General features: G+C 38.3%; 1 protein-coding gene across 1 annotated transcript in view; it reads right to left on the reverse strand.

Annotated features, from left to right (window-relative positions):
* The window catches only part of si:dkey-220k22.1 (multiple epidermal growth factor-like domains protein 9), an 80,288-nt gene extending 65,008 nt beyond the window's left edge, over positions 1-15,280 (reverse strand). Inside the window, exons 1-2 of the mRNA XM_058776180.1 lie at positions 14,604-15,280; positions 5,981-6,179 (exon numbers count right to left, since the gene is read on the reverse strand). Of these exons, the coding sequence (XP_058632163.1) occupies positions 5,981-6,179; positions 14,604-15,105 (701 nt within the window). The 5' untranslated portion in view covers positions 15,106-15,280. The remainder of the gene's footprint in view (positions 1-5,980; positions 6,180-14,603) is intronic.
* Positions 15,281-16,154: the final 874 nt, after the last annotated feature.

Genomic DNA, 16,154 nt, shown 5'->3' on the forward strand with positions numbered 1-16,154 from the left:
TGTAGCATGTTTTACTCCCCACTGCATGCTTGAGTGTAAATCAAACAGTAAGCCTCCATATTAGGTGCATGTCCCAACCACACATTAACACATACAGCAATGTGTTACTTTGAAGGCAAGGCACATGTCCCACAATAGAGCACACCTACTGTACAACACAGCATATTCAGAGGCTAAATATGTTAGAACATCACTCTCTGGCTCAGATTTTACTTACATTCAAGTTCCTGTTTTCCATGCCCCAATAAGATGCATACACACAAATGCAAACTGCCAAACACTGCAGAAAATACTTCTCTCATAGATGGTGACCTCCACTCTATTCCCGTTTGCTAATCTTTTTTACGGGTTGAGGGGTTCTTCTCTTTTCAGTTGCTATGCAACAAATGCATTTACACCAATATAAAGTGTCCTATGCCAATAAACAATATGCAATACTTTTTAATTTAGAAAAACATACAGTGGAACTCACAAACATCAAGTCCCAATATGCAGGGCAATCATTGATCTTTCTCTCCATCTCTCCTCTGACACACATAATAAAACAGCACACAAACTCTTCTTCACAAATGCCTTCTATGGTCTTTTTTCCGCTGAAGTCTGGCTTCAGGTAAGCTGTATACATAATGGGCCAAGGAAGTCTCTCCAAGTGCCAAAGGCGATATTGAGCAGGGCTCATCTCATTTACTCTCTCCATGCTATCAGGCGGGACTTAATTGTGCATGTCATTTATATAAATCACTCTGTAATTTTTTTTAGGCTTAAACACACTGAATTCTGCTACATCTGTGTTTCTTGTAACATGGAATCATGATTTATTAATATGTTCCTGGATCTGCATATACATAAATCTGAGGAGTAAGTGATTTTGTGTGTGTGTTTGTGTGTGTGTCTCGACTTCCTGAGAGTGTTGCCTTCTTCTTATGTAGCTTCAGAAGAACCATTATTTTCCGCTGCTATTTACAGAAACAGCCAAGCAGATGCAGTGTTTGTCTAGGTATACTCTTAATAAGTGAACCTTAGGAAATAATTCAGTGGTTGTAAACATCTGGGAGGAATGAATGCAGAAATATATGAGAACAAAGGGCTCGAAGGCTTTTGTTGTTGCAATACCACCAGCAGTCAGCCAGTTCCAGCAAATGTGGATTGGCGCTTTAAAAATGTCCCAAGACACCTTCACCACAGGATAACAAGGGTCGCTGGCATCAGAAAGACACTGGCATGAGCCACAAAAAAGCAGGGAGCTCTGGCATACTTGTCCGTGAAGCAAAAAAACAAACAAGATGTGACACATCAGAGTCTTAGTGTTACTAAATGTCTGAATTGCTTTTGATGCAAGAATTTTTTTTCTTTGACAACTGCAGTAGCAGGCTAAATTGTGGTAAAGCAGGCCAGAGAAGGGAAAAAACATATCAACAGCACAGTTTTTCCACAACAGACCCAGATAGGCAATATTTTAAAAAAAGAGAGTGAAGAAAAAAAATCTATTGAGAAATTATGTCTGCGGAGAGCACTGCTGAAAATCTAATGTTACTTTGATTGTATTGAACAACAACCACTTTCAGTCTGGAGACTTTTTTTGCAGGGAACACAGCTTTACAGCCGTCAATGTGACCGAATTACAGGGAGGTTTTCTTTACTTTCTTAATCTGTCTGGCAAACAGCAAACCACAGCACCCTCAGATAGCAGATTTTCCTCTGTCTGTGCTCAATATGGGCTACATCTAATTATAGCGTGTGTCCTTACAATATCAGCAAAGTTTAATATAATGACTTGAGGCTCGCTGTAAATATTTGTGGTTGAAAATGTCCCTTATAACCTAATGGCAGCAATGCATGTCAGAAAGTGGAGCGCTGTCAAGTAGTAACAACACATTGTAAGTTTTCATTTAAAAACTGGCTGATTAGAGAGCAGTTTCGTGGTTTCCCTCACAATGGTGGAAATCACAGACAGGGATGAGGACGTCGGTCCAGAGTCAGTGTGAGAGGCAGTGAAGCACAAGCTCTGTTTCAATCAGCATTCCCCAAACGCTCCGGGCAGCCAGGAATGTGAAAACTACCACTTTCCACAGGATCAGACTTCCACATCCAAATCAGGGCTAGCAGTTTTTCTTTATTTTGTTTCAGCTTGCCTTTGGTCTTACAGCTCAGGAAATAGCTTGAGGTTTAGACCATGACCAGAGCAGAGTTCTCTAAAGCTATACAGCCTTCAGTCACTGCAACAGAACAAATGACTAACACAGAAACACGATACATACATTACAGACATACAGAATGAAAATTGTACACAGCTACAATTGTCTGATATATAGTTTTCCTAATTATGACCAATTTTGTTAATAATAATAAATTAGGGCTATGGGTTGACAATATCGATTTCTCAATTTTATTTTGATGAACCAATATGGGCCACAGTTCACACTATTAGCCATTAACTATGACTTTTGCCTCAGTAAATTAAGGATGTGTAATATGGTCATGCGGAACATGTGCTTTATAAGTATTAATAAACAGCCAATAAGCTAGTAATATGCATGCTAATAAGCAACTATTTAATAGTGAGAATTGGTCCCTATACTAAAGTGTTACACCAATATCAATTCTCAAATGCCAAGATCAGCCTTGTGGTCTATGCCGTTTTCCGTTGATGTGCGAACAAAACTTCACTTAATATTATTTGTGCATGTGCATGCCATCAGATAAATCACAATAAGATTTGTGCTTTGTTATTTTGATATTAAACCAAGTCTCAGCTTTCAAATTCTGTCAATTTTATCACGAGATCCAAACAATAAATGTCATTTTGTTACTAGTTAATGTGGAGCGACAACTCACTGTTGCAAAATTAGTTGCTATTCTAAACATTCTACACTCCTGAACTGATCATCTTTTTCACTTTACTACTAATTACAGCATGAAAGAAAAACAAAAAACAGGAGGTATGTTTATAAAAAAAAAAAACAGTACAACTTAATGACATATGTCTTATGTAACCGATCAATCAGGTTTTCAACTGCAGAAAGATGACTTGTAAACAATATGTAACATAACAGTACATTTACCTCATCAGTAAAGCCATTCAATGTCCACTGCTAGAAAAAATGGCTCTATTTTGCTAAATACATGAACTGTTACATATATAATGAATATTAATCATAAAATGTATATTACAGTAAAAACATAGTTAGCTGTGTATCCACTGACATGGTTCCCTGGACAGCTTTTTTCCTTATGAAAAATTCATGTACTGTACCTGATATGTACTGGACGTGAAGTGATATTGAATTGGATCAAGATAAGAATAAAAAAAGAATCAAGAGCCTGTGAATCAAACTGATTTGTGATTCTGTTTCACTGCTTAGCCCTAATGAAAAGAAGAAATCAAAACAAAAAGTATTTCTGCCAACACCTACTTAAAAACAAATGCCGATGTGTAGAAAATGTACAAGTCCTGATGTAATGGCCAAAATATAAAAGGCTTATTGATATGACAAGAGGGAGCTAGTGAAGTGGCGTGTTCAGACAAAGAGCAACATTTCCAGCAGCTACTGGTCAATAATACGCTGTTTGCCGACAGTCCACAAATGCAGAGCTTCAACAAGACACAGCTTCTTTGTCATATGGTAACATCTAGACTTGTGTAGTGTACCGCAAATCGTGGGCTCCCCCTCCTCCACAAACCATGAGCTGGGGCCCTATCCACAAGTAGTGACGTCTTGCTCAAGCGATGCAAGTGTTAAAGCACTCAAATAAACCATGATACAAACAAGACGGACACAATTCTAGAATGGAACACTGTTCTCTAATCTTTCCTTCGCTTCACAGGGAAGCAGTTGGACTGACAAAGGCTGTCTTCACACTGCCGCTCGGTCATGTCATTCAGCACAGTTCTCATTTTCTGTGTGAATCAATAATAAACATTAAAATGTGTGATGTATTGATTGTTTCTTGCAACTCTAAATACGTTTAGGCTGCATACAGTGTACTTGATGCTTTTATGTGACTTCTGTGGGAAGCAGAATAATTCTACATAGCAAATTTAACCATAATAAAATTGGCTGAGTGGCATTTAGGGTCAGGGCCCCCACTCACTGTGGGGCTGCTAGGGTGTCTTGTATGCCTGTGTGTAGCATGAAAGCCTACAGCATGAAATATACATCTATAGCACCTTGGGTTAATGACCTGTCACTTTTATTCTGTATTTTGATGGATGCTGTGATCTGTGATTAAGTATGGCAAAGTATTCTCAGCATGGACTCATTAATCACCATGTAGCAAATGACACAAACATTCATATGCAATTTTCCTGAATATCTTAACATTTTAGACTCTTCATACTTGTCCCAATTGCACGTTTCTTACCCCAAAAAGCACATACTACTCAAACACGACAGACACAGCATGCTTTTATGAATGACAGATTGGGTACTGTAATGGAAGCTCTCTACAGCCAGTGTTCGGAGAGGGAGTGGGATTGCTGTGAATTATGATGCCTTTCTCCATGTCAGGAGAAGCAGAGGGGGGCTGCAGTCTTTGAGCTCGCTCCAAATCAAACACAAGCGGATGGCTAACTCTCGCACGACTGCGGCTATCCCATTTCCATCTGCAGCCGTCTGCTGTGGGAAAGCTATAATTATTCAGTGTGTGGAGTCACTAACTTTACCCTTGCACACTCAAGTCTGCTTTACACATACAGATGTATGTACAAAGAGAGAAACTGTCAACATACTAGTACACTACATGCACATGTATGTATTGACACGGAGAAGACATTAACAACTGTTTGAATTATTACTGTGGAGCATAAAACAAACAGCAAACAAGAAGGTCACTGTGGATGATGTGATGGATAGATGATAGATAGAATGTGTGGCGGTTTGCTATGACAATATTAGGCTTCTGTGCCATAACTGTATTCCTACCGTCTAATATGAACAGGTGCACAAAACAACAAGGTATGACACTATGACATACCCACAAACACGCTCAGACAGGATACACGCAGGGGAATGTAGTCGGGGAAGGTTACTCAGAGACGCATATCATAAAGAGGCTCACTGGGAAAAACCACCGACGGTTGACAGGTGACATCCTGTTACGATGATACAATAGGCATGACATGATTGCAGCAGTTTGGCAGGAATTTGACAAAGTCGAGGGGAAGGGAAAATCCAGCAGCCACTCTACTGCAGTGCAGAGAACGATCTCTCCATGCCTGCTGACTGCATTCATGCAGATGTCAAATTAAGGACAAACATGAGATATACGGTAAGTACAGATTTACACTACGAGCCAGAATCAGACAGACACAGGAAATGAAACATGAAATACTACCAGACAACAAAGACACACAGCTCATATTTCGGATTGATGAAGCTTCTCTAACATGCTGAATCTCTGACATGCTCTGGCCAGAGGAGAACTGCCCCCCCGACTGAGCCTGGTTTCTCCCAAGGTTTTTTTTCTCCATTCTGTCACTGATGGAGTTTTGGTTCCTTGCCGCTGTCGCCTCTGGCTTGCTTAGTTGGGGACACTTCATTTCCAGTGATATCGTTGACTTGATTGCACAGATACTATTTAAACTGAACTGGGCTGGATGATGACATCATTGAATTCAATAACGAAATGCCTTTAACTGAAAATTGAGTGTTTAATCTTGTCATTTTACATTATTGACACACTATTTTCCTATTTTGATATTGGAAAATTGCTTTGACACAATCTGTATTGTTAAAAGCACTATATAAATAAAGGTGACTTGACTTGACTGAATTTTTATGAGTACATGACATTTACTGCATGTGACATTTCAAGAATATATTATAAAGCAGGGAACATTGCTATTAAATACTTTTAATTCAAATCCTACATACTGTTATAAAGAGGTTGCTGAGGAAATTTTCCACCAAGTCATCATGATACCCATACTTCTGAATGAAAGAAGGGTGATGTGATTGGTGTGAGAAGAGCAGATACTCACCTATTGCAGAGCTGACTCACGGCTCCATAGGAGTCACAGTCACAGGCCTGACAGCCGCCGGTTCCGTTGGTGAAATACGCATTGGCACATTCATCACAACGCTGCCCCGTGTATCCAGTTAGACATAAACACTGACCTGTGACAGAGTCGCAGGTATCTTGGTCCTCCGAACCCTCAACACTACAGTTGCACTGATGTCCTGTGTGTGAGAGAGAAGAGAGATTAACATGTTAGCTTTTCTTTTCAATGTTAAAAATGTAAGATTTTAGCACCTTGGTAACAATTTTTCTCAGCAGATGCCGAAATGAATCATGTGTGGCAACATTGGTGTTTATAAAGAGCCTAGTAAGTTTTTTTGTTCTAATGTTTCACTGGTTCTTCTGTGTCAACTATTAGCATGGATGCATAACATTAGTTTATTAATAGGACAGCTTAGCCAAAAAGTATAATTGTGTCATTAATTACTCACTCTGATGTTGTTATAAACCTGAACACATGAGTTTCTTCTGTGGAACTCAAAGAAGTCTCAAAATAGTTTATGTTGCTTTATACAGTTTATGCACATCTTAAAATTACTCCACATCACTTGTGAGAGGAACAGACTGAAACTAAAGTCATTGTTCAATGAAAATTTCACTTTACAGCTATGGTCAACCCCATTTTTTTGCTCCATGGAAGAAATAAAGTCATACGGGTTTCAAAAGACATGAGGTTGAATAAAAGATCATTTGTGCAGACATTGTGCTTATTGTTAACTTGTTATTGCTTTTTTAAAATGTACTTGTTAGTGTTTTGTCAACTAGTCTCAACATTTGTTAAAACCACTATATAAATGTGAACATACTGTTGTTGCTATTATTAGTAACTCAGTCAAATGTTTGACACTGCAGAGCCCATGAGGGGCCAAACCTGAACATACATTTAATGCTTACAATATGAATTTTAGCAAGAGATTCAATCAGTAAGTGGTAGTGGTAAAGCACAATCTCATTTGGGCCCCTACACATTTTTTTATCATCGGAACCCAGCACAAAGAAAGTGGGAATTTTTTCAAAGCTGCAGGTTGCCACTTTCCAGTGCCGGCACAGTAGGGGAATAGAACAGAAAATATGGTGCTGAAATCTCTCAAAGAAACTGTATGAGTAAAACAGTAACATTATAATTCAAGTAGCACACCTAATGGAAATGATATGGAAAGTGCACATAGCCAGTGGGGCGACTGCACCTCCAGGGGTGCTACTAAGAACACACTGAAATACAGCAGCTTGATGAATGCAGCCTGTGCTTGGCTACTGCCTTCAAGGACTGTTTCAAGGAATGTTTTGTAGGATTTAGAGAGGACTTGAGCCTGGCCCGTCCTGTTATCAGCTCTCGCAGTACAAGCTGTTCTCTCCTGTGTACGTCAACACCTCTCTAAACAGTTTTTTGTTACAAAAACAGTCTGCTCAGTAACTCAAAAGCCTCCAGCATCTACAGCAGCAGTAACCTTACACATCTAATACGATCAGCAATATTACAGAGGTCACCGAGAGGCTGTCAGCGAAATTATTTGCTCCCAGAAGTTGAAAACAGAGCAGAACAAAGAAACCTCGTTATTAAAGCACCATTCTTCTGACTGTGCTGTAATATTAGCGTGCTGTGTAGCAACCCCGGAGCTTATCTGATGAGAAACTATATCACATACATGCAGTGTTCAAATATAGTGTATCTGTGTTTTTTTTTTTCTGGGTAAAAAGGGAGCAGGTCCTTTCTCCCAGAGGAAAAGCACAGTAGCTGTAATTTGCGATGTTAATAGTTTCAATGAGATGTGTGTGAGACGAAAAGGCAAGGTAAGGGAAAAAATGACGGATAAAAGATACATTTTTTGATCTCTTTGTACAGCCTACCTGACAAAATGCCAAAGGCAAGCCCTGGATCACTAGTAAAATCTCAAGAACCACATTTTGATGGGTTGAAATAACACTGCTCCATAAGGGAGCACATCTGGTGGGTACTAAATTCAGAAAACACTCCTTTTCTTCTGGCTGTTTAACATACTGCATGCATACATCCAGAGGGGACCATTCTTGCAGCATGTCATTGTTTTACAGTGACCTCCCATCGGACCTGCGAGTGTGAACATGTGAAAAAACATATACACATGTGCACTGACGCAGTGAGAGAAATGGAGCGCTGTGATATATTTAGCAGAAGCTCTCAGCGTGTACAGTTCCCATAGCTGACTGGGGGCAATCTGATCTGAATCAGAGGTGACCTTGCTGAAGATCAGATTACACAATAGGAGAGCTCTGCCAGACAAAGTCAAAAAGAAAACATTTTACTTGTCTCTTAATGGAACAATTACAAGCATCCATCTTATCGGTCTCGTATCGTCTTACAAGATTCACTCCTAGCCTACTTCCTACTTCTACAGTCCCGTGAGAGCAGGCATCATTTAATAGAAATACAGATACACTACCGGTCAAAAGTTTGAGGTTAGTGTTTTTTTTGGGGGGTTTTTTGTACTAATGCCAAGCATGCATTAAGGAGATATTAAATTAATCAAATGACAGTTAAAACTTTTACATGGTTACAAAAGATATTTACTTCCAATAAATGCTGTTCTTTTGACATTACTATTCATCAAAAGAATACTGGGGAAAAATGCATAACCATTTCCAAAAAAAATAAAAATTTAATCAGCACAACTGTGTTTAACATTAATAAGAATTAATGAGCACCAAATCAGCAAAATAAAATGATTTCTGAAGGATCATGTGAAATTGACGACTGGAGTAATTGCTGCTGAAAATTCAGCTTTACCATCACAGGAATACAGTAAATTGCATTTTAAAATATATATTTGTATTGTAATAATATATAACATAATATTTGCAATGTACATTTTTTTACTATACTTTTGCTGAAATATTTGAAGATTTGGTGAGCATAACAGACACATTTTTAAAAAACTCCTTTTGAACGGTAGTTTGAAGGTCTATATTGGAAGAGCCTGTCTGCTTTACACAATCATAAACATGCTGAGACAAGACTTTAAGTGTTTGTGGTAGGACATTGACAAGGTGATCCTCCCTTATTGAGTGTTCATTGAAAATTCGGGAAATGAAGTCAGCTCAAGACAACTGACAATGAGGTATTGGCTTTCTTTACACAAACATGTAAAGGTCACAGCTTTGTTATGGTTGAATAAGGATTAAAGTTTTTGCTTACTGTCTACATATCTTACACAGTTGGGAGCAATGACCTAAATTGACCTTTGACACCCTCTTGAAAATTCCTGCTCCAAATATTAAGTAGATCTAAATATCTGCACGAGGGTCTCACTGTTACAATATGGATAGACATCACGTTACCTTTCTTAACACCTTAATGGCAGACTGCAGGTTTGCTCCAGACATGAAGGCTGTCAGTGAAAGTGGCTAAAGACTCATCTTAATCGATGAACTGACAAAGAGATGGCGAATTAAGCTATCAGCTGTGCTAAATTCACAACTAAAGACAAGAAAAGAGAAAAAGAAAAAAAGTCTCTCTCTAAAAAAAACAAAAACAAACATAAATGTACATATTTGAACTATTGTTCATTCAGCACAGGCTCTTTGTAAATATGTGCCTATGGTGACATTTCTGCAAACTGTTTTTATGTTGCTTCCTGCATGTTTCATGACATTTAAAAGTGAACTGTCCAGTGATGGAGCAAAAAGCACATTCAGTTTTATCTGAAACCGAAGGCCCTGAATCTGGAAATGTTTTGTTATGTTGTGTATTGTACGCATCACAGCAATTCCTAAATTAAATGTCCTGAGAGTCGCATTTGAAAATAACCTACACTAAACCCAACCCTAAACCTAACCAATTGTTTTAACAAAAGCAAACAGGAGATAAAAACAAATTTGCTTAAGCAACTCTGCCACTTTGGCTTGCTTCTACAAATCTTTGAACTCCTTAAAGGAAACCATACAAATAAGTCTTTGTTAAACACTAATCTGCCCCCTAATCATAATTTGTGTAAAAAGGAATAAAATTTGTTGCAGTTTCAATGCCTTGTGATCATTTATCATTACTACATGTCTTACTTGAACGAAGACTAAACATTTTATTAAGGAACCATCAATGCTAAAATGCTTAATGAGAAGTAGACAGCAACAAATTTTGTCATCAGATGCATAGTTTCCAAAAAAGGTGAACCCTTGTTTGTGATATGCAGGGATGTCAGACATAATTGCAACATGTTTGGGCAAATTCCCGTGATCAGATTCAGTAGCTTTGGCGTGGTTACATAAGAAATTTATGGGACACTTACATAACGATATCGAGCGTACGGGCCTGTGGGACGACATACTGACCCTCAGGGTGAGCAGCATGGTGTTATGGGTGATGGGGCCACTGTCACCCTGCATTGCCACCCACATGCCAGATTGTGTGGCACCGCTGGGAGTGTGAGAGCTCTGGCTTCATCTCACAGAGAGAAGAAGAATACATGAACAAGTCATACTGTCGCATGTTCAGTGAGAAAGCTAATCTGCTAAAAATAAAAAAAGCACATGGTTATCAGATAAAAACTGCATGACTATTTTAATAAGAATTGTTAGTGATTAGAAATGACATACAAGTATAAACCTGTCCTAAACTTCATTTTCTGAGGAAGTGGATTATCTAGATGCATGGGTGTGGTATCAGTTCAGTCACAAAGACATGTACACATTGTGAAAGCTCTGTAAAAGCACAACGAGTTAAGCATGTGCTGATATTCTTGCTCCTGCTCTTTGTTGTGTGCTCAATCCACAAACTGACACTCTTCATTTTCATCAGAGCACTGAGTGCTGGCGAGCAGAGTGTGAGGTGGAGATAAACAGCTAAGCAATATCTATATGTGCACTTTTAGATATTCGGCTGATTGGTAGTGGCAAGGAAATGGATTATAATGAACGAATAAATATGTACAGTACACAACACACCGTGTTGGATGGTTAGGGATGCATATTTTATATAAGGGTTGCAGAGCAGATAAATTCAGCTATAACAATGACAAGCTCAAAGCCTGGCCTAATAACGTAGACATAATAAACTTCAGAGTTGGCATACTATTTGCATATTTAAGGAATAGCACAGGGATGTAATATTAGGATATTTAGTTACAACATGATTTGTATTTTAGCAATGACAAACCAAACACAGACTCATGCTGTATGCCTGCTATGCCAGTACATTATAAATCCATTATGGATTTGACTTTCAAATTGTTGAGGGAGAAGATATTGATAGCTTGACTATCAAACACAGGCAGAAGGGCAGTTATCTGTGTATTACAGCTCTAGGACTCTAGAGAGTTTCTAATCGGCTAGAAAAATAAATCTGTGCAGTCTAGAAGTGTCTTCTACTCACAAAAGAACTGGATTTATGGTGTTTGTAGACCCAGAGCTCTATTAGGAATGGCAGTCTAAGAGAAATAGCAGTGCAGAGCTTTTATAAAACACCCAGGTGGGAATTCACAAATAAGGTGCAAATCAATATGTGCTACAGAGCACATTAAAAAACTAAATTAATAGCTCTTCCAGTTCATTTGCATATTCATAGAAAAGTAGCTTTAGTCCCTACTACAATCACCATACTGTACCACTGCAATTCATTTAATTTGGATAGTATTAGTTTGGCATATGAGACATCAAACAAACTATTTTAAGTTTAATGTCAACAGACTTAGAAATGTTCAAACAGCCAAACCCAAGCAAAAACACACAAGACTATGTTCCATTCAGAGCATGATATGTAGAGGCTTTCAATGTTTAACTGTTTCAGTGTGTAACTCAGACCACAGAAACAATTTTGTCTTGCAAATGCAGCACATATCGAACTTACTACAGCATGTCTTACAAAAATCTAGTCAACAACTGGACAATAAGAGATAGTAACACATAGTTGAAGACTTTAAAAGTCTATAATCTGTGTACAGTAGCAATCAGTTTGAGCTCATGTTACTTCAAACCCGTTCATGAAACTGCTGAGCAAGGACAGTGCGGTAGCTGAAAAACAGCCATTGGATGAGCTCTGTGTGTCCGGCAGTGCTAGGGATTTATGAAATGACTTTCACTGTCCTTGTCTGAATTGTGCTTTTAATAAGCCACAAACTGCTCACATGTAGAGTACAATATGACATGCAACATAAGCTACAGTGAAACTCAAACACATTACAGCAGTCACTGAAATTGGGACAGGGCAAATAAAAAATTCTGGCTGGAAAAATACTAGCTCATATTCTTGTTTTGTCTAACAGTTAATTCTGCCCTTGTAAACAAGCGTAAATGCAGGTGTCAATTTTATAAGTGTTATTTATTAACCTTCAAAACTGCTTGTAAACTGTAAACTTCTTGTAAATGGTTAATTATCTTTAATAGGGTGGTTGACATTCAACAATAAAAATGTCTGAAATGAATGAAAAATCTTTGAGAAAAATACATTACTTTCATTATGTTCTGTGCATACTATTGCCAACTAAGTGAAGTAGACTATACGATAATAGCTTTTCATATTTTGTATTAACCCCACTTTTGTCACATATTTCTAGGCTAAGTTCAAACTGTCTCTGAGCTAAGCTAACAACTGTATTTGTTATGCAATTTAATGCCAACTTTTCTTGTGAGCTTAATTTCTGCACAACATAATGTGTCTATTTCTTTTTCATTGCTTGTCTGTTATGCCATTCTAGAGATATACCTACAGAGCAAAGAAGAAAATATAATAGAGAGAACTGAAATGAGACAATTACCAGTGTGTCCAACAGCTATAATACTGCATCAATGCATTTACAAGACTGATTAATGATCACTATGCTTTGTAGGAAGGAACACAATAAAGAATTCAATTCACTAACATCTGTAATAATAAAAAGTCTGGTCTGTGGGATGATTCACATTGTTAAAGTAACTTAAGTTAAGGTGTCACGCTCTGATTCTTGCTTCTACAATAACTTGTGTAGGTGTTATTTCCGAGTCTAAAATCATTTTGTGACAGAATGAGGTGAATGTTTTAAGGGTTACTCAAACCACTGCTAATATTAAACATGCACAAACTGTTGATCAAAAAGAGCATCTGCCAGAACAAAATCACAAGCATGTTCTTATGCAATCATCACAACAAAACATTTACTTAACATCACAATGACTTCCTGAATATTCCGCTCAAGAATTTAGGTTAAGCTTTCTAATAAGATGTTATCCGGGTCAAAGACAAGAGCTCCCAGAAATTATGGTGTCATAGATGTCTGGGGAAACAAGGGCACTGAACTTGCCTCACTGGAAACACCAGCTATTTTTGCAGTCAGCATCTGAAATGTTCTCTTCACTCATAAAATATATAATCACGACAAATGTTCCAAGGCAAAAAAAAAAAAAAAAGAATAAAGCAACAAAGGCCCTAAAATATGATGACGCTGATTTTCTCGTCATATCGGCCTATATTAAGCTGCTGAATCAGTGGGTTTAATGTGACATATCTGCTTTTCTTCAGAAGCGATTTAAGACCTGCAGTAAACAAACAGCAAAGGGCTAAAATCCAGAAACAAATCCCAAACAGACACAGAGCCAGTCACCTTTGGGCTACGATATAGAATGAGATGGTTTTTATTTACTGTAATCCCAAACACCTGTCTCCCTGCAGTACAATCACTTCCCATGAACTCCAGCAGGGCTGCAGATCACATACAGTCTTAACTGAACCTTTGATTATACCCCATATGGCTGGTTCACTTTTCTTTTAACTGCATTTCATCCCACTGCTCTCACTGAATGTGTCCAAGTTCTGAGGAAGAGAATTTTAATGGTACCAAAAAGAGGAATTTCTCACCCTTTTTCCAAGAAACTGTCAAGATGAAAGATTATGAATCAGACAGATTAATGCATCATTCTATTAAACAGATAAAGCAGACATAAAGGTGACTGATATTATACTAGATATGACCTTAATGAAAATTAATCATTCTTATTCTCCAAGCCAGTTTGGCATCATGTAACTCAAGATAAACGAGTAGAGGTTTTAAGATTTATGATTGTTTTCCTCTTTTGGCAGTCAGTTGGTAATTAATCACATTAAAGCAATTAACAAGGTTGTTTCTGCGCAACTGGCCTGATCTCAAATGTCCTTCAGATACACAGCTGTACTGAGGAACTGAGGTTTGTAGAAAGGATTTATCTGTCAGTTCATTTTTATGACACAGCAAATCAAATTGTCAGCACTACCACAAGACCTACAAAGTGAAGTGAGACAAAGGAGTGTACTGAAAGACAGTACTGGAAGAACTGATCTTCTGGAAGCAGTGGACAACTACATATTGTGAATGCTTTTTCAGTCTGAATCTGCACTCAGTGACCTAGACAATACATAGAAGAAACTCTCTCTGTATCCTGTAATGAAGATAAAATAACAAATGTAGCACACGAGAACAGCTTGTGCAGGTGTAAACCTCTTGCAACCCCTCAAAATTCAAGGACACACTATAGGTGGCCTGCTTTTTTTGGTATCTGGTGAAGGAACACAGTCCAATTTGAACAAACATTATGAAAACATGCATTTTATAAACTCGCACACTGCATCACATCATGTCACTGATAAGAATGAGAAGTGACCCTACCTCTCTCAGTGGTCACGACAGGAGGCTTTGAGGTGCTTTTCACTGTCCATGAAATGTTTGTAGTATCCAGTGCAGGTGGCATTGGGTTTTTTGTGCCACTTAATGGAGAGGAAGAAGTAGGTTTTACAGTAATGTTTAGTGTTGTGGTAAATGTGGAGTTTTCTTTGACTTTACTGCGTTTGGAGGTTGGGTCCATTGTTTTGGTCAGAGGCGCAACCGTGGTGGTCAGCCAGAAGGGCTGTAGTTGGTTAGTTTTTCCAGTGGTCCTGAAGTCCCTGGATGTGATGGTAAATGTGGGGGTGAAAGGAGAAAACCTGGAGTCCCTGTCGTCCTCCTGTAAGTGGTTTGGGATGGTGGTCGCCTCCAACGTCTCATCCAACACAGCACGCGGGAGTCTCGCGCCTGGAGACGCGTTCTCATAGCTCAACAAACCAGCTGTGTATCCAAACAACAATAACTCCAAAACTGAGAACAGTAACATAGTGTAGCGCATACACGTCATTTTGCTCTTTAGCTCCCCATGTGAAACGTTTCGACTGTATCCTTCAGTACTATACAGATGTTTTTCTTACTACCGAATCCGTGTTTCAGCCAATTGTCTCCACTTGTCCACTCGCGCCGAGAAACTGCACGGTTTCACTCCAGCGGGACTGACAGCTGTAAACCCCGCCTACTACGGCCACGCCTCCGTCCAATCAAAGCGCAGGCTACATGAAGATTGGCGTAACACTGCACCAATCATACGACTGCGAGGAGGAGCCTCAAAATTGACAACTCAATGACCCATCTATGAAAAGTGACAAAAGAAAGAAAACAGCTAAAACGAAATTAAATAGATCTGCGAGATAATACTGAGATAAGAGGCTAGGCAGAGCCAGCAGTGAGAATCAAATATTCTCAAAGAAAACTGACTGAATTTGAAACTATTTGCTATCAAATCAGCAGGACTCATTCTACCCTCTCTCTCATTCTATGGGTATTCTATAGTCTTTGCTATGGTTAACACCACATTATGGAAAAAGTACATAATTTAACGGCGCTAAAATTAATGGATTCAATGTTAATGGAAAATTTGATGGAGAAACTCCATTCGCCTGAAGCAGGTTTAACAAATACGAGAAAGACGTCGTGCTTGTGCTGAATAAAGTACAGAGTAATAGCGTCCTCTAGTGGTGACGCACCATTAGTAAAGAAACGCCACGACTGTGCTGCTCTCAGCAAAATTAATTTGATTGGTATTCCAACGATACCTAAAATAACAAAATAAAACGTTATAATTTATTTAACAATAGTCAAAATATACAGGTAACTAAAATATCCTAAACTAAATAAACTAATCTCTTACGTTTGTTTTTAAAGGTTTTTTTTTCAGCCTTTCCTGGAGTTCGACAATCAAAAATAAAATGGGATGAGAAATATCTGTTTTTACTTCTGATACTCCAATAAGAAAATGTAACATTTGTAGTAATAAGGAAAGAATTACATTAAAATGTTACCGTAAAACACACATTAAAACACCTACCACCACTGTTCGCCTGAGGCTGATCATTT

Source organism: Onychostoma macrolepis, chromosome 05, assembly GCF_012432095.1.
Source record: "Onychostoma macrolepis isolate SWU-2019 chromosome 05, ASM1243209v1, whole genome shotgun sequence".
In the NCBI taxonomy this organism is placed as follows: Eukaryota; Metazoa; Chordata; class Actinopteri; order Cypriniformes; family Cyprinidae; genus Onychostoma; species Onychostoma macrolepis.